The sequence below is a fragment of the Callorhinchus milii genome, unplaced genomic scaffold, assembly GCF_018977255.1.
Source record: "Callorhinchus milii isolate IMCB2004 unplaced genomic scaffold, IMCB_Cmil_1.0 Scaffold1, whole genome shotgun sequence".
Taxonomy (NCBI): domain Eukaryota; kingdom Metazoa; phylum Chordata; class Chondrichthyes; order Chimaeriformes; family Callorhinchidae; genus Callorhinchus; species Callorhinchus milii.
In genome coordinates, this window is record NW_024704742.1 from 1509198 (window position 1) to 1527933 (window position 18736).

General features: G+C 44.3%; 1 protein-coding gene across 2 annotated transcripts in view; it reads right to left on the reverse strand.

The window, feature by feature from the left end:
* The window catches only part of LOC103184497 (alpha-synuclein), a 38250-nt gene extending 19799 nt beyond the window's left edge, over positions 1–18451 (reverse strand). Inside the window, exons 1-4 of one of the 2 annotated variants that reach the window (XM_007902527.2) lie at positions 18213–18451; positions 17228–17373; positions 15918–15959; positions 8316–8461 (exon numbers count right to left, since the gene is read on the reverse strand). In XM_007902527.2, the coding sequence (XP_007900718.1) occupies positions 8316–8461; positions 15918–15959; positions 17228–17348 (309 nt within the window). In that variant the 5' untranslated portion in view covers positions 17349–17373; positions 18213–18451. Of the gene's footprint in view, positions 1–8315; positions 8462–15917; positions 15960–17227; positions 17374–17615; positions 17906–18212 lie in introns of those variants that run through there. The other variant, XM_007902526.2, reaches the window with a different exon arrangement.
* Between the last annotated feature and the right edge of the window lie 285 nt (positions 18452–18736).

Sequence of the window (18736 nt, forward strand, 5' to 3'; positions counted from 1 at the left end):
CTCGAAAAATGGCCAGGCCTACAAGTGCCTCTCACAGGAAGGACTTGAGCAGCCACCCGATGACCCCGGAAATCAACCGTTTTATTTGCGCCCGGGATGCGCGTGGGTGGTGTGAGGGAAGCTGGACTTGGCCAACCCCCGACGCGGGAACGAAGCACCTCGTGGTTGAAGCTCCACTGTACTTTCAAGACGGCAGGAGTGGGGCTAACTATGAAATGGAAAATCTTATCCGAATTCGTACGAGAGTATTTCTCAGTGGGAAAATCGGCAAGACCGTTACACGCTCCGTGATGCAAGGATCATTATTTATTTTTATAAGTTGTTGTGGTTGAAAATGCAATCCATTACGGCGCAGTAGAAATAACACACGCTACCAGCTAATTGGCCAGATATTCTTCGAATCCGTTATCATAACATCAGCCAGCAGGAACGGTCTTGATAATCCCGACACGCAATACATTAATTAGGGGCCGAGCAAACAGCAAACTGTATCTGAAGAGAAACATGCAAACGGGCAGCGTGATTTAGTGGAGGAAGTCAAGTCATGTAGAATCGTTGTAGTCCATTTATTCTGCTGGCTTTAACTCATGTCACCCAACTTCCTAGCCTGCTTGTAATGCCTGGATATTCTACATTGTCCGCGCTTGCCAACAAAATACAGTCACTACCCAAACAATAAATCCTGTGAAGTGCTTCGAGACATTCTTCCATCAGGAAAATCGTTATATTAAATGCAAGGATAATTATTTATTAATACACGAGTTCCGTATAGTACCAACATCAGGAAACAGTCCTAATTACCACATCTTGTCACATTTGTCTCCCTGAATACCCCAGGCTTCACACTATTTGCGAGTCAGGCAGTGATAATTTAGCAATAAATTACACTTGTATGGCGTCCTTCACATCGGAAAGACGTCTCAGGGCGCTGGACGGTCAGGGGTTTTTGGACCCAAGCTGGGAGTTGGGGTCAGGAGAGATGGAGGGCGGGGTGCGGGGTGGGGAAGTGGGAATAACCATTAACAATCAAGGTTAGGATGCAAATATTTAAAGGCAAATCCAAAGTGCCAATGAGAGAGCAGCTCTCCTTTCACTGAGCTGGAGAACACCATCACATTTTCATTCATTTTATGAAGCAGTTCAAAAGACGTCAGCTTTTCTCAACAAGCAGCAGGCTGTCGCCTCCGGGTTAGAAGATTGTGAATTCAAACCCCACGTCGGGTCTTTGAGCTCATAGTTAGTACCCCCTGTGTGTACAGGAGGAACACTGCGTTGTCTCAGGTGTCGTTGTTTGGATGAGATTAAATTCAAGTCTCACTAACACTTAACGACCGTGAAAAAGCTGGTTAAGCCGGACACATTTGGGCCAACCGTTTTGTCCGGCTTACAACAACAACAACAACAACAAGATTCCATTTATAGAGCGCCTTTCACGTCAGGAGGACGTCCCAAGGCGCTGCACAGTTGGGTCATGACCCGAGCAGGGGGGAAATGGTCAGGGTGAGGGAGGGAAGGGAGGGAGAGAGGAGGGGGGAAATGGTCAGGGTGAGGGGAGGGAAGGGAGGGAGCGAGGAGGAGGAAGAGAGTCGAGAGGGGAGCTGAAGGCTTAAGCAGCGTCCAAGGTTAACCAAAGCTCCCTGACCTCTCCCCGCTCAGCAGAGGAGCTGGCAATGGAAGAGGACCAGCTAGCAGCGCTCCAAGGTGATTGATAGCCTTGGAGCAGCTTGCGAATGGAACGGGCTCCGGCCATTCAAAAGCAGCTCCAGCTGTCACTCGATCGCGATCTGACTCCTCAACTCGTGGCTGAAAGCAGCCGCCTCCAGACACAGAAGCGAGCAGATTCAGCGGGGACCAGTGCGGCATTTTATCCAGATTAACCGGATTGCTGTAACGAATTAACCGGCACATTTAAAAACGGATGCGAATGAATCGCTCGTTCGGTTTACCCGACATCTGGGGTTGACCGGCAAGTCCAGTTAAAGCGGATTCCTCTGTAGTTAGAGATCTCTCAAGAGGCCATTCTGCACGACTGCAACTGTTTCACCGAGTCACCAGATACGGTACATTTATGGAAAATGTCTTTCCTCTTGAGAAGCAGAAGAGCAATGCCGTAGTTGGAATCATCAACTTCCAAGTACAGGGCACCGCAGCGGAGTCATTGGTAAAAAGGCAGCGAGTAGACATTGGCTATCGTGGTAATATAGCATTGACGGCACAAACTGAACAGAGCTTTAAGCTAAAACTGGTTTGCTAACCGTTGTTTCTAAGCAGACCTTTTGTAAAAAACATTTCATTCTAAACCTACTCCCAAACCCTCTATTCACTCTCTCTTGCCATCTCCCCACCCAACACACTTACCCAACACAGGGACTGGAATTTGCTGCAATGCTTTTTTTTTTGAACCCCTTAAAAAAAACCTTCACTGTATTGGGGGGGGGTGGATTAAAGTTGCTGATCTCAAATGGAATCGTCAGCAAGCGAGTGGGCAATGACCAGGACGGTCCGTAATATGAAGTAACACAGTGCGAGACAGATAAGATTTCACCACCAACAGCCTCGGAGGCTTCAGAATACAACCTGATCCTGAGCTATACGGCAAGATAAAAATGCATTAGTGACAGTTCCACAATGTAAATGCAACACATGTGAGGCCCAAATTAGATAATGATTAAGGAATGACTATGATTCTGTGGCGTTGAGACTCCCACACAGTGGTTTATTCTACATGGAAGTCTCCTAGACTGATGACTCTGGGGTTGATCTTCACAGATTTCCTACAACTTCAAAGATCCCACTGTACCTCAAAGAGAAATTAGTTTGTCTGAAGTCAAGTGCATGGCAAATGAATACAGTACAGTCTTTGGGATCCAGAATGTGCGAGTCTCTGGATTGCTAGAGACTCAGGATTGCTGGAGTGCTGAGTCCTGCTGGATGCAAAAAAATAAACCCAAACCGCCACAAAATTAAGCAATTAAATCCCTAAAATCAAAAGATGGACCGCAAGTGGATCAGTTGCTCTCCAGAGCTGTCAGGTAAACAGAGAGGAGTAAAACGATGATGGGGGAAGACCAGCTTTTCCAACTGTTGGATATAGTTTAACATTGGAATAGTAAACGTTCACACAGCCTGCAGACGTAGTTTTAATTGAACTGCTAGTAACCTACATCTGTCGTCCACTGAATCAGGATTAGTTGCTGCTGAGCAGCATTGATTTCAGGAGCAAGACAAGCCTGGTGATGTTAACAAACAAATGATATGAGCTCAAGCAGGGCAATAATTATGTTAGCCAAATGCAAAATCTGAATAAATGAAGGCTGAAATGAGCGGTGTGGTGGCTCATGCATTTACTGAGCTTACTCACCTTAGCAAAAAGAGTAAGATTTGACTCAGTCTTTGCAATGGCAAAACACGTTTGCATCTTGTTTCCACAATGTCAACCGCGCAGCTGATGTGGGCACACATCATAATTAATGCCAAGCGACTATTTGTAGGAAGATACAGTAGCCAATTTGCACAGACAAGCATGATGTGGGCCAAAAAAAGGATGCAGGTTGAGCCCACCCTGATATAATAATAATAATCTCTGCATTTGATATGGCGCTTTTCAAGTCTTCTCGACGTCTCAAAGCCCTTCACGGAATATGCTGTAAAGTGAATTGATCGTATATTTGTGGGCGAAACGCGGCAGCCAATTGCGCACAGCAGCGTCTGTCCCACAAACACAATTCATACTGAAGCTGTAGGTAAACTCAAGGCATGGCGGGTCTCTCAGGTTATGGCCCAATTCTGCATGCATTCACTGATCTCAGCCAATGCAGCACTTGGGGAGTCACAAAGAACCTCAGTTCTCCCAATTTGTTAGAGATAAATGCCACGACTCATCTCTTCTTTTTCCCTGGCTTGCCATCAAAATACGCCAAACTTAAGGGCTGCGAGGCACTGCCCCATGTGAAGGAGGCGATATAAGTGCAAGTTGTTGTCGTCATTGTTGGATGCATCTACGTGGGTTTCAAAACTGCTGGTCGGGCGAGCATGAAAGCAGATAATTTACTTTGAATCTTCTCTTCGGCAACGCGAGCAAAGAGGATAAAGGGTACCTGCAACACTCCTCAATCCAGTCATTGAAACAAAATGTTACAGAAATCATTACCAGGACACTTAACATTTATTGAGCGCATAATTACAGTATATAAAAAAAGTAAATGCCAGTTGAATAGAGCTACAGTTTACTCTCATGTCCCCTAAATTACAGCTTTAATACTGATCGGCTATGCTCTGCACGTAATTGTCTACAGAATTATGTTAACCCGTTGCCTTGACCGTTTGTTTTTGAATGAACAATTGGCTGCCACGTTTCGCCCACAAGTTTTGCAGTCAATTCACTTTGCGGTATATTCAGTGAAGAAGCTTTGCAACGTCTCGAAGGCGTAATGAGGCGCTATATCAAACGCAAGGATTATTATTATTATTATCATCAACATTTAGAGCACCAATATAACAATGATTTGGATTACTCTAAGCTCCTGGTGAATTTTAGCAGCGCTGAGGAATAGAATGTATTTTTTTTACTTAATGACAATAACTAGGGTTGGAGTTCTGTTTGTCCATCAAACATGGCCCTCAAAGGCGATTGACACGTAAAATATCATGTGCTGCAAGCTCTTGCTCGCTGGGAGCACGGCTCAGACTGTCTGAACACACTTTCATTCAGGAGAGATGTTCATCTGATCAATCCACTCGGACTGGATTCAAACTCAAGTCCCAAAAGGCACTGTACCATCCACTATGGTTGGAATCTTATGAGAACTGACTGTTAATAAGACTTTGAACTGCTGAACCTCAAACTAAACCCAGTTATGACAGATATAGTCAGTTATTCTCAGTTCCTTTAGAAATGTCTGGCACTCATAGGGAAGGTCAGTGAACCCATTTACATCGATATTTTGTGTGGTTTCGAGCCACACGACAACTTTCATTTGTGGAAATCCTCTAGCTGGATATCACCACAAGTCTGGAAGCTGAAAACACAATTTGGAGGGCATCAAAAGCAAGAAACCAAAGGTTTAGGAGGTCTCTTAGCCACAAGAACCACAAGATGAACTGATAGTGATGCCCTGCTGTTTGAGATAACGCCATTTTAGTTTCTGAAGGAGTGAGTTAAAGTTTTGGCTGCACTTCACAATGATAATAATGATAATAATCCTTGCATTTGATCTAACACCTTTCATGCCAGGAGGACGTCTTAAAGCATTTCATTTCAATAACTGTGAAGTGTAGTGACTCATTTTGTGGGCGAACAAAAACAATTTGTGTACAATGTCCCACACACAGCCGTGATCAATTGTATCTGGGGCAAAATACTGCAGATGCTGGAAATCTGTGATAAAAACAGAAGTCGCTGGGAACACTCAGCAGGTTCAGGCAGCATCTATGGACAAAGATGGACCTTAGGCCCATTTTATCTCATCCCTCAAGAAAACTCATCCTACCATCTCTCCCATTACAATATCAAGCCGCTTCTTAAATGAGTCCAGTGTCCTCGCCTCAACCACCCTTTCTGGCAACCTGTTCCAGCAGTTAATTATGCTCTGGGCACAGAAAACCTTGATCCAGTTGGCCTTGCTTATTGTCACTGGTACAGTGAATGATAAGTCAACTAACACCCTAGATTCAGCTTCCCCTCCTGGCGAGTTCTATTCCATCCCATGCAGCACATGTGTTTCCAAACCTAAGGATGACATCTCCAGCAATGCAGTAGATATTGAGATGAGGCACTGTGATATCAATTGTAGGTCTGAGTAAGTATCTACGGTGACTAACCTAACAATTTTGCTTCCAGTATATATTGCAGTACACCGGTGGCCAACCTTTTTGGTCGGCAAACAAAATAAATGTTCTCGATTGAATATTTCTTGATTTATGCCATTAATAGTAATAATCCTTGCCTTTGATACAGCACCTTATCAAGTCTTCAAGATGTCCCAAAGCTCGCCCAACATTTCGCCCTGACCGGGAATCGAACCTAGGTCTCTCGCTTGTGAGGCAACTGCTCAAACCACTGAGCTACAGGACTCCACAAATAAGAGAAGATCTTACATTAGTTGGGCTCTGAACCACCAGGTGACAAGCTGGAGGGAGGGGCGGTAGGGAAGGGAACAGGAGATAGAAACAGACAGGAAATAAAGTAATGAACTTGTGGGTTACACTGTTTAGTTTTCAAAACTAAAATTTTCTTTCCTGCTACTGGTTTCAATACCACTTCTACCTCACCAGTAAAACACTAAACTGAACCATAAACACTTAGCAATATTTCTTAAAAGTCGCCATCAAAATCTCTTCCTTTGGTTGACAACAGTTAGATCTCTGGAGTCATAATGAGCACTTTGCTGCCGACACCATACAGATCAAAGCACTTCACTTCGCTTTTAGAGCAGAGAAAAGAAACATCAAGTTGCAGTTACTAGGGATGTGTTTCAGGAATCAAAACTTGGCACCTTAAATAGTCGTACCACCCAATGCCTACAAGAGTCTTCTTTGGCTGTCAGGCTACATGGAATCTGTTCTCAATAGAGTTTGGGAAATATGGATACTTCAGATTGCCAGGAATATAACAGACGCTGCCTGGAATCAATTTGTTCACAGCACAGATGAAATGGAAATAAAATTCAATGACCAGGTCAGCCACATCCTAACCAAACAGCCAAGGGACTATGGATACACTCTTATCTGACCAGGACCAGATGCCATTTCTTAGACTATCAGGCGTAACAGGTGGATTCAGAGATACTAAACCATGCGATAAAGAACAGAGACCTAGAAAATGCACCATCTCACCGACTTAATGATTGGCTTCGGTCACCTGGAAGAACTTTGTCCACAAGGCATATTCAATACACAGCACAGTTATTTTCACAGTGTAAACCAAGCAAAATCCAAAGGAGGTAATCTTTACATCTGGCAAAATAACCCGCTTCAGGTGGTGAGCTTCATTTGGAGCTGACCCTGAGAGTTGGTCATTTTGCCTTCACTGCTTTATACAGAAGACCTTGTTCTGAAACAAGCCTTCAGCACGACACATGTTGAATTGGCCACCAAACCGCTGCAGTGATGTTGACTTTCTTCTGTTTGTATGACTATCAGAAGGGTTTAGTTCTCGTGGAAGGTTGCTCAGAAATGGCTCAGTTCTGAAACCACATTTGAACTGAGCGGATGTTCACTACTTAGAGAGACCAGTCAGAGAAACAACAACACTTGTATAGCGCCTTTCACATCAGGAGGACGTCCCAAGGCGCTGGAACTGTCAGGGATCTGCACCCGAGCTGGTGGTTGGGACCAGGAGGGGTGGAGGGCAGAACATACTGTGATTTGGGAACTGTTGGCTCTATCGCGACATCTTCCTATTAATTTTCTCAGCTTGATTCAGATGAGGTTCTCTGATTAAAATTGATGTTGTCTGCTCGACATATATAGGAGAATGGTTTATACCGTGGCAAACATTCTAATCCCATTTAGAGCCTCCGGCCATTCAGCCTGATCAGATGTAAACGCTATTGTTCAGGTGATTGGAACATCCAAATCTCAATGCATGGCAGAACAGATGCAATCTATGAATGTCTCATTACAACACAGAATTAAGGAAAGTAATTTGTTACGAATATTGGGGTCTAACGTCTTTTATTTGTAACGCAATTCTTTAATAAGGAAACCAGATTTGCATCATTCTGACTCATAGAATGATTCTGACGCACAAGGCTCCATGAACCTATTACCCCCAATCCTCGCCTGGCTCCATTGGTTCCCCATCCCCCAGCGGATTGAGTTCAAGATCCTCATTCTCACCTTCAAATACCTCCAAGGTCTTGCCCCACCTCTTATCTCTGTCACCTCCTTCAACCCTACTGAGGAGCCAGGCGAGGATTGAGTGGAAAGAGTCCCTGTCTCCAGTGACTGGTCTGCTCTTCTAAGTCCTACCAGTGAGCCAGACTAGCTGTGCTGTTATCAGCGAACCAGACCGGCTCAGGACCAGAGTGCAGAGACCCCCGGGGAAGACTGACATTCTGTTGCCAAGCACATTACCGGAGAGAGAATTCAGCTCCAAGGAGAGTTAATTTACCTCCTCCTCCCTCGCACCCACCCCCAGCCTTGGAGTCACGCCAGGAGCTAACAAATTATTTCTAATATCTGACAAAGTACCTTTGAAGTTTCTCTTTTATGTAATAGAATTAGAAATCATTTCAAATTGGATCCCAATATCTGACAAAGTATATAAATATAAACAAATATGAAGTATTTGTAATAGACTGTGAAAAACTGACCTGTTTCACCAATTGCTCCTTCTTGACTAGGCCCGTTGCTGCCGCTATATTCCCAGCTCCTTCCACTGTCTTCTGGGCGACGGCAGACATTCCGGTCACCACGGCTCCTCCAACCAGAGATGCCTGCTCTTTGGTCTTCTCGGCCACTGGCAAGAAATCACAGGAAATACACTGACCTATTGCACAAGAAGCTTCAGCCACAAACAACAAATGACAAGAATCAATTTCCGATGAATGGGCACCAACAGCTCGTCACAACCAACACATCATTTCACTTCCTATCGCTTGGTTCATTTCCCCATCCGTGACGTGTGGCAAGTATCATGTCGTAACAAGTCCATGCAGTATTGGGTAAGTGCCAAGGCAAGTGCCTTACGGGTCAGTTTGCAACAAGGGAGATCCCTTTGTTACTCCTTTTTTGTTCCTCTTTCCCTCCCTTAACTAAGTTAATGTAATCACAAGGCCGCAATCCAGTTTCCGTCATGTAGCTAATGGACAGGCAGCTCAGAAATATAGTCATTCTCTAGTCAACCTCATAAATCTGGTGATGTTTTAAAATGGAAATTAGTCCTCAATTCCCACTGCTCTACCTTTGGTTACAATGTACAGTATTATCCCTTTCGTTTAATAGCAACATAAAATGTTTTACCCCTAAGTTAAAAAATAACTCTCCATAAAACAACTGGATGAAGAAAGGGTAGGAAATAGAGACATATTCTGCAAATAAGCAAGCATTGCAAGGCAATTTGCAACGCTCCTGTTCCCCCCTTTCTGAGTAATTGCTGTATATTGATTTGCATAACCAACGTGTTCTCAAACTCTTCGATCTGTGTAACTGCGGTGAGAATAAAGCAAATAAGCAGCAGTAATAATAATCCTTGCACTTGTTGTGGCACCTTATTACATTGATAATAGATCTCAAAGCACTTCCAAAGCTATACTGCAAAGTGGTGTAACTGTGTGTATTTTGTAGACAAAAGACCTGAATAGTATAGAACTATCCAACAACTGCTTCACAAAGAAAACCTCAACAGCCCAGCAGCGTAGACTGACAGCGTTAGGTTGAAAGAATTCAAATATGAGCTTTCAATCCTAATTTTCCAACAAACAAAACACATATCTCCTTCAAGCTTTCTATAAATTCCCTGCTCCTCCTCCAAACCCTTTCATATTTGTCCCAATGGGTGCAGACACTTCTAGAGGGAAAAAAAGCAAACGAGAAACAATGTAAAAGGTAAATGTGAAGAATGACGCAGGCTCCACTCACACACAGTTAACCTTTCCCCGTGTTATTGGTGCCCCATGTCCCCCATGCGCAGAGCTAACAAATTGGTTAACAACCTCCAGCTCCGTCCTGCTCCACGTCTCCCCCACTCTCCACTGCTGGGCCCACCCCAGCATTGGCGGTCTCTGTTCCCACCCTTTGGAACTCCAACCCACATTCCCTTCGCCTCGCTCCCTCCCTTGCCTCCTTCAGGGTACATCTCAAGTCCCTCCTCTTTGACTGCACCTTCTAACCCTCCCCTTCCTGCCCTCGACCCCACCTGATCCTAATCCCCTGCTCGGGTCCAAATCCCTGACGGTCCAGCACCTTGCGACATCCTTTCCAACGTGAAAGGTGCTATACAAATGTAATTTGTTGTTTTTGCCGTTGTTGTTCATCATTTGGTGTTTAACGTGAAATAAGAGCGAAACACAAGTGGAAAGCAAACGAGGTATAGGCACCTGCACCACATTTACAGCGCTGGGTTGAACCCACGCCAAGTGGAAGGAGCATTGGGAAAGAGGGAAGTAAAATGTTTATGCTGCCTTTCAAGTCAAAACGTCGAATAGTTTGACTCTTTCCAATAATTAGCGTCACATGCAGCGACTGTTTTTTTGTGGGCATAGACGGCAGCCATTTTGCACACAGCAAAGTCCCATAAATAGCCTCGAGGGCACATCACCAATTAATCTGGAGAATTGCTGGCCAGGACATCAGAACAGTCCCTTTTCTTCTCAAACAGAGCTATAAGATCCTTAACATCCAACTGAAACTCCAGCGATGGGCGTGTAATTCGATTCACTCTGCCGGAATACAAAATTCTCCCCGAGACCTTTCTTCCAATTCACCGTCACGAAAGGTTGATGACATATAAACCTAGAGATTGTATGCACCCAGGTACAAATTCATCAACGACCAAAATTATACACTACCCTCATGGTGAAACAATTGGCAGGATTATCCTATATACACATATATATAGTCATCATGTTGATTTAGATCTCCATTCAGTAGGAAGAGTTTGATGCAATTTTTTAATCAAGTAGGAATTTAATAGCAAATTTGCAAACAGGTTTGTAACAATTAAACTTCAAAAATGATTTCTCATTGCTGCAAATAATCCAACGGAACTCAGCACATGTAAATGGAGTTTTAATGAGATGCAAACATCAGGATTCATTCCACATGAAGAAGCCGATTAGAAGACTGTCACATTCCTGCAAATAGGATTGATGCTACAGTCACTCATTGTGGCTAATACTGGTTCTCTCTGTACCCCACATTAGCTTGTCTGATCAGAAACAACGCTCTGGCAAACAGAAAAGAGAAGCTTATCGCATTCGTGGCACGTGGAGGGCAGTCAAGTGCACAACTGCAAAGAACCTCAATTGTGTAATCAAACTAGTTGAAAGTGCAAGCATGTATAAACCCACATGCCTTGAAGACAACGCGTTCTCTTTCTTCTGAATTGTTAAGACTCTTGCATGCAAGTGACTGACTGATCTCACCGAGTCCTGCTCACCAATCATCCCTCGCCCCCGTGAGATAAGAATCAATCGCCCTTTAAGCAAAGTGCAGATCATGTGCTTCTCAATTTTGATCTTAAAAGGTAATTATGCATCACAATCTTTGAGCATCCTTGATCACATAACCACAAGGGCTTTGACTCGTAGAGTGAGGGCATGTCCGTACCTGTAAGTTATGGTAACTGCCTTCGCCAGATGCATCTCGTCGGAGACACTTTGGCTGCAGGTAAGAGCAAGCCTACCTTCCTACCACTCTCCAAGGAGGATATTATTAGATGTGTTGCTTATTTTAGTCAACCTTGAAAGGGTGAAGGGATTATACAGTATTATAACACGTATATCGTTACTCAGAAAAACCAGAGCTGAAAGTTCACACTCACATCTTCCCCTTCCGACACAAAATCTATTTGTTTCCACTTGTGATCTGACTGCTTTATTTGTGCACGCTGCCATAAATAATCTAACAACCCTGAGCTGCTAAGAACTGCATAGCAACACAATAAGATTAACTGCTCTTTCTTAAAATTTACTTTGGGGGCAACCGTGATGGTGCAGTGGACAAAGCTGCACCTTACGATACAAGAGATCATTAGTTATACTAATAATTAGTTTGAATCCCGGCTCGTGATGAGTTCAGTGGTCTGACCCACGGTTCCAGGACTCCATGAGGCTAAATTAGCCACAGCCTTCACAGGGTTGGACTCCAGCTGTTACCCCAACGCACACTCTGGGGTCCCCAAACCTTAGCTCTTGCCAACCTGCGCCTAGTACTTTCCGGAATTAGTTAAGCAGGATTCATCGCTCCGGGGAGAGAGAGAGAGAGCTCATTCCATTCCAACAATCTATCTCTGGGATTTCCATGTGCAGGTGGGTTGCATGGAAATCTCAGTTTGGTCTGGATACGGTGATGGGTTTCCACGTGTGTCAGACACCAGGCTGACCCATACAAAAAAAAAGCCAGGGGGAAGACCAGCCAGAATTTCTCTATTCGGTGTCCTCATAGCTACTGTCAAGCTCGCATGTGGTATCTGGGAGGGAAGAGGTCAGGCTTGGCTAAGTACAGTTAAGTGACCTGCTAACTCACTGCCAAGGCTCACCAGATGAGCAATGGACGCTTGAGCAAGGTTTTGGAGGGCATTCGGACCAACGGAACTGCACTCCAGCCAGAGGAGGCCAGAGCAGGAGCAGGAAGTCAGCGGGCAGATAATTAGGGGGTTGGGGGGACAAAGATCAAACGGATAGAACAAAATTATTTTCTTGAAATAAAATTCATTGGAGTTGGAGGAAAAGCTGTGCTTTTCCGATGCACACAGCCTGAGTCACGATTCATTCAACGTTGTAGACTACGAAACGACAATCGCATTTCATTTTGCTCTATCCATCAAGTTTTGGCACATTCACCCATATATGGTAATACTGTCAGTATCGCAGCACATCAGCAAGCAAGCTGCAAGTGGGTGTGCGTCCGCGTGTGTGTGGGGCGGGGGTGGCGGTGAGGGAGAAAGAGAGGAGACTGCTGCCCTTAAACTCTTCAGTAATTTCGCCCTTCACATCATACTAACATTCAAATAATGGCAAAGCACACAAAGCTCACTCCTCGCACACTGCAATCTCGATCATTCAAATCTGATCTCAATGGCAATTCAATGGGCAATTTTAACCTCTTTTAATTGGACAAGTAGCAAATGTCCTCTTCACATCTCTGGTAATTGCAATTTACAGTCGCCAGCTCCTAGCATCAGTGGATTTCTCTTTGACCGTGCCTTCAGCTCCCCTCTCGACTCTCTTCCCCCTCCTCGCTCCCTCCCTACGCTCCCCTCACCCTGACCATCTCCCCGCTCCTTGCTCCCTCCCTTCCCTCCCCTCACCCTGACCATTTCCCCCCTGCTCGGGTCATGACCCAACTGTGCAGCGCCTTGGGACGTCCTCCTGACGTGAAAGGCGCTTTATAAATGGAATCTTGTTGTTGTTGTTGTTGTTGTTGATCCACTCTTAAACCATAATCTGTTAACCTTCTGGCCCTCATAATCTCTCTGCTCTGAAGTGGGCTTCTCACATCTCCTCCATTCCTAAAGCAGTCTCCAAGAAACAGCAACAACTTGCATTTATTTGAATTTATATAAATCCCGTTAAAAAATATATATAAAATAATAATTCGGTCATTTCAATCCACGACTGTTTGTGGGGACGCTGCTGTGCGCAATTGGCTGCCGTGTTTCACCCACAAACTATACAGACTATTCACCTTACAGTGTATTCCGTGAAGCGCTTTGAGACGTCTCAAAGACGTGACAAGGCGCTATATCAAATGCGAGGATTATTATCATATAGCACCCTTCATCCAGAGTAGCATCTCGCTAAACAGTGTCAGAGCCTGACCCAAGCTAGGAGAAGGGGCTACACATGGTCGAAGAGAAAGGTCTTCAAGCGTGATCTGAAAATGGGGAAGGAGGGGTAAGAGAGGGAGAGAGGTTCGGGGTGCAGGGCTGAAATCACAGCCGCCGATGGTGGAGTGGAGGGGACAAGGAACAAGAAGAAAGCCGGAACCAGCCCAGTGGAAGCGGCGTGAAGCGCAGTGGGGAGTTAGAAGGTCAGGGGGGGTAGGGAGGAGTCACTCAATTTAGTTTCTTCTTGAACCTTCAAGATTGTGAAACCCTGGCTCAGTCTTTTGTCCTTTTCCAACACGCAGACTTTTAAAAGCTAACCATGGCATTACCTAACCACATCTTCCCTCAGTTCGGTTTCTCTACAGCTTGAGCGCTCTAGAAATTATCACCCTGCGTTCCATTCTTCTTCAAGCCTGGTACGTGTGAACGTGTAGGAGATTCTGTGTGAAAGCTGGAGCTACATGAAAACCCTGCTTTAGCGAGAGGCTTTTCGCAGAGAAAAATGCATCGCTATTGCTCCATTAAACACAGTGCTCTTACAGTATACCTCGTCAGCCTCCCACATTCAATCTTCGAACATGTGTTTGAACCTAATTCCACTGTTCTCGATGGAAAAATAAATGAAAAAAGCGAGGAGACGGATAAAGGTTGCAACTTCCATTTTTCGGGGCACTGAGCGCATGTGAGACCACGTTTGAATTAAGCGCAGGCTAACTCACCGTAAAGGCTGGAATATCGAACTCATTTCACACACCAAAGAGTAGGAACGCAGAGCGTAAGACGAGTTAAGCATCTTTCACAATCTGCACGCTGAACTCCTTATTCCTGCTTTGCCGGACAGATTTTCCGTGCTTTTTAGTGTTGCTCTGCTCGCTCTGCCGGTTTCACACACACACCACAATCTTAAGAGATTTAATGACACGTTGCAACGCTGTCGAACAAATGTCAGTTCGCTTAACACGACTGTTCTAATTTCAGTCTTCAATTCAATCCAAGGCCATCATGATTAAAACACCATTTTTTTTTTAAAAATGGGCAGAATCTCACAAAACAACGTACGTCGCCCCAGTTTGAAATATCGCAGTTATTTCAGAAATGTTACTTGACTTGCCATAGTGGTGATGGAACAACAACGACAACAACATGCTGTGTGCCAACAGACACTACCCAACAGAAACGAAATGCACACAGTGGATTAATTCTCAGCACTGTCTGCTTGCAATGCATAGTTTGGTTCATCTTAGAGGTTCACCTGATATAGATTTTGTCACATGGACCCAGATGGTTGTGTCATTCATACCTTTCTGCCTCCCCCTCATGTCACTTTCCCACTGGAGTCCTGAAACATAGCGTTGCATTGTCGGAGGTGCCATCCTTCAGATGAAACGTTAAACCAAGGTCCCATCTGCCTGTTCAGGTGGATGCTAAGGATCCTATTGTCGCTCTACGAAAAGGGAAGGGAGCTTCTCTCTCCCGGTGTCCTGGTCAATAATCCCCAAATAAAATTGGTCATCCCACAAAACAGAGTAACGTCACCCCAGTCTAAAATATTGTTTGTGAGATACTACTGTGAGTAACTGGCTGCCACCTTTCACCTCAAAAATGCACAGTCAATCCACGTTACAGTATATTCTGTAAAGTGCTTTGAGACACCTCAACAATGTGATAAAGCGCTATACAAAATGCAAGGATTATTATTATTGTTATTATTATTATTCCCAGTGGTGAAGTTGACAAAGCCCATTGCACTGGACACCTGACTCACAGTCGTTCACTGTCACTTGGGAGGCACTAACTGAAATCATTTGAAGCAGGAGAGGATGGATAAATAAAGAAGTGATGGAAAGAGGGAGTGCGGGATTGAAAGGAATAAAGGGAAGAGGGTGGGGCTGAAATGAAGAGTGAAGAGAGTAGAAGATGGGTAGGGAGAGGAAAATGATTGGGTGCGGAACAGAGACCAAGGAGGGAAGGATGGGTGGGGAATGGAGGCCTTTTATTAAGTGTTTGTGTTACATCTGCTCTGCTTCCTCATCAAAATGATCCAGAGTCCCAAAGCAAAATGGGAGCCCGACCGATACATCGGAATGGGTTACACAACATAATCCAGTCAATGCAAATAAAACAAATTCACACAACATATCAGTTATGTTTTATTAACCTTGCTGTGATTTTTTGTATATATATAATATATAATCATTTGTAAAAAGATAATATACGCGTAGGATCATTGTGCTATGGAAGCAATCCAGCAGGTGCTGTGAAGGCTCAATTTCTCACCACACTGGTAGCAATTTTATTACAGCCAGATATTAGCCCAGGGTTCATTGCATGAAAGGTGATTAACATTGGAGAAAGATAGACAGAGCTCAGGAAAAGCTCTCACAGACAAAAGTTGAGTTGTGGAATTATATTAGCCGCTAGGTACCTGAGGAAACTCCATGATATACACCTTCCTTCGTCTTGGAACCTGAAATAAATGGGAATTCCTGCCATTAAATTGGAGAACAAGCAAACAGACCACATTCAGATCTCAGTACCACCGCCCCCCCCCCCCCCCCCCCCCCCCACCCCAACCGCTTCCTCCACAACCATTCAGGTGAGGATTGACAAATGAATCGCCTGTCTGGTCAATGGACAGCACTACCTGGCGCGTTCAAACACAGCAAACGAATGGGTTAAAAACATCATGAGACTGGGATATGGAAGCTTTTCTCCCTGATCTCTGTGAGCGTGTGTGTGTGTGTGTGATTTTTTTAAAAAAAAATAGCAGGATGCTCCCAGGAGGGAGATCAAACAGATTGCAATTGACACAAATGGAAACGTGCAAACACACAGAGAGAGAGAGAGGGAAAAGCTCTCAATGTTGTTCCATTTTGCACTGTGTAGCCTAAATGGGATTTTAATGCTCACTCCCCCAACCAGTCACATCTGCCTCCTGGAAATATAGCCATACAGCAATGTTCCCCTACATTTTCGATCCAATATTCTTTTGGCAATGAAAAAAAAAGACATCTCCCTCCCACCCTCTCCTCCTCATTTCTGAAGCCATTAAAATAATGTTACTCGAATTGCTTTTTCCTTGGGTATATTTTTTAAAAAAATACCACACACACTGACTGACTGACTGACTGACTGTCAACCTGTCTGGAAAAGCTTTCATGTTCAACACCTGGACTGGAGCCACAGGAGGTGTTTGAGACACAGATTTCCAACACTCACCTGATGGATCTCAAGTTTAAATTGAATTAAAAAAAATGTCTTTTTCTCTGTGTGCAATTCTGACTCTACTGATTCTCTCTTTCTCTCTCCTCTCTCTTTCCTCCCCCCTTACACCCCACTCCACTCCACCCCCCACACTTGATGCATTCCCACCCCATTCCCCCTCTGGCCATCAGCTCCTCTCCTTTTGCCAATTGCCACATTTCATGTTGCGTCCAACTCTGCAAAACACAGAGAGGGTATTTAATTTTTTTTTATTATTATTTTTTTTTTGGGTGGGGAGTGGGGTGGGGGGGGGTCCAATACAAGAGATTTCACATCAAAAGCTGAATGGTCTGAAACGAGATTGTCTTTACAGTGTGGGATGGATCATGTTATTTCCTTGTACAAGGCACACAGACACACACACACACACACACACACACACCACAGACAGAAACAACCACAGAAACACACACAAGGCACATGGAAAAGCGACGTGTTGAATTATTGCATTGCTTGTTTCTTGTCACCTACCCATGTACATCACTCCATCTTTTGTCTTTCCTGCTGCCTCTGCCACTCCCTGCTTGGTCTTTTCAGCAGCTGCCACAACCCCATCTTTCGCTTTGGAAAGCCCTTTCATGAAAACATCCATGGTCCCAAACCTTCCTCCACACTCACTGGTGTGAGAGAGAGTGAGAGAGAGAGTGAGAGTGACAGACAGAGAGATAGAGAGAGAGAGAGAGTGACAGAAATCACACACTGACTGCACACAATGATCAGTTTCAGCAAATAACACAGAACACAATCCTGTTAGTCTCTCTCTCTCTCTCTGTCTCTCTCTCTCTCTCCCCCTCCTCTCTTCACTCTCTTTGTTTATATATATATATATATATATAATTTTAAAAAAAGACTGAATTACCTTTGTAGTCTGCAAAGAGGGAATATACAAAAAAAAAAGCCAGAGAGAGAAAAAAAACAAGCACACACTCCTTTCCCCAGTCTTTCAGTACATCACTGCTGGATTCGGTTTGGTTTGGTTTGGTTTGGAGGCTGAAGTGGCTGAGACCCAGAGCTGAGAAGCATTGACAGCTCACAGTGTGGCTGCTGAGGCTGAGCAGGTTTGTGAGCTTCCAATGACTGCGAACTGACTCTCTCTTCCCAACGTCCCCCTAATTCTCCAGCCCCAGACGTGCCTTCTGATTTGTTCACACCACCTACTTTCATCTTCTAACTCCCCCCTTTGGGACCATCGAATCCCTCCATCCATCCCTCCCTCTATGTCTGTCTGTCTCTCTCACTCTTTCTCTATCTCACACACACACACACACACACACAACCACACACACAAATAGTGGCACTGAACACCCTTTATTTCAGCAGTGAAAGGAAGGTTAAGCACAAACATTGACCCAATTCCCAACACTTCAGTAACAACATTGCCAGGTTGCCGAACGAAGGCTGATCCCTGGTTTCAAGCTTCTTTCGGAAAATAAACAAAACATCTTGACTTACTTACCTCTACGCCTCGAAAACCAAAGACTGCACGTTTTTCTATTTGGGTAGTTTTTTTTGGGGGGCCATTACCAGCGAGATCAGGCCCGGTCTTTTCGCTTTGAGATGATGTGGGGCGCCATTGGTGATTTCAGTCAGTCTCCTGACAGGAGCCGATGGGGGGGGAAGTATCCTTTAAGAGCCGGTCCTTTGTCAATAAGAATTTAATTTAATGTTTCAAGCTGCAGATTGTTTCCAGGATGAAGCAGTAAAAGTCAATGTCTTTCCAGTTTTTTTTCAAATCTATCTATCTATCTATCTATCTATCTATCTATCTATCTATCTATCTATCTATCTATCTATCTATCTATCTATCTATCTATCTATCTATCTATCTATCTATCTATCTATCTATCTATCTATCTATCTATCTATCTATCTATCTATCTATCTATCTATCTATCTATCTATCTATCTATCTATCTATCTATCTATCTATCTATCTATCTATCTATCTATCTATCTATCTATCTATCTATCTATCTATCT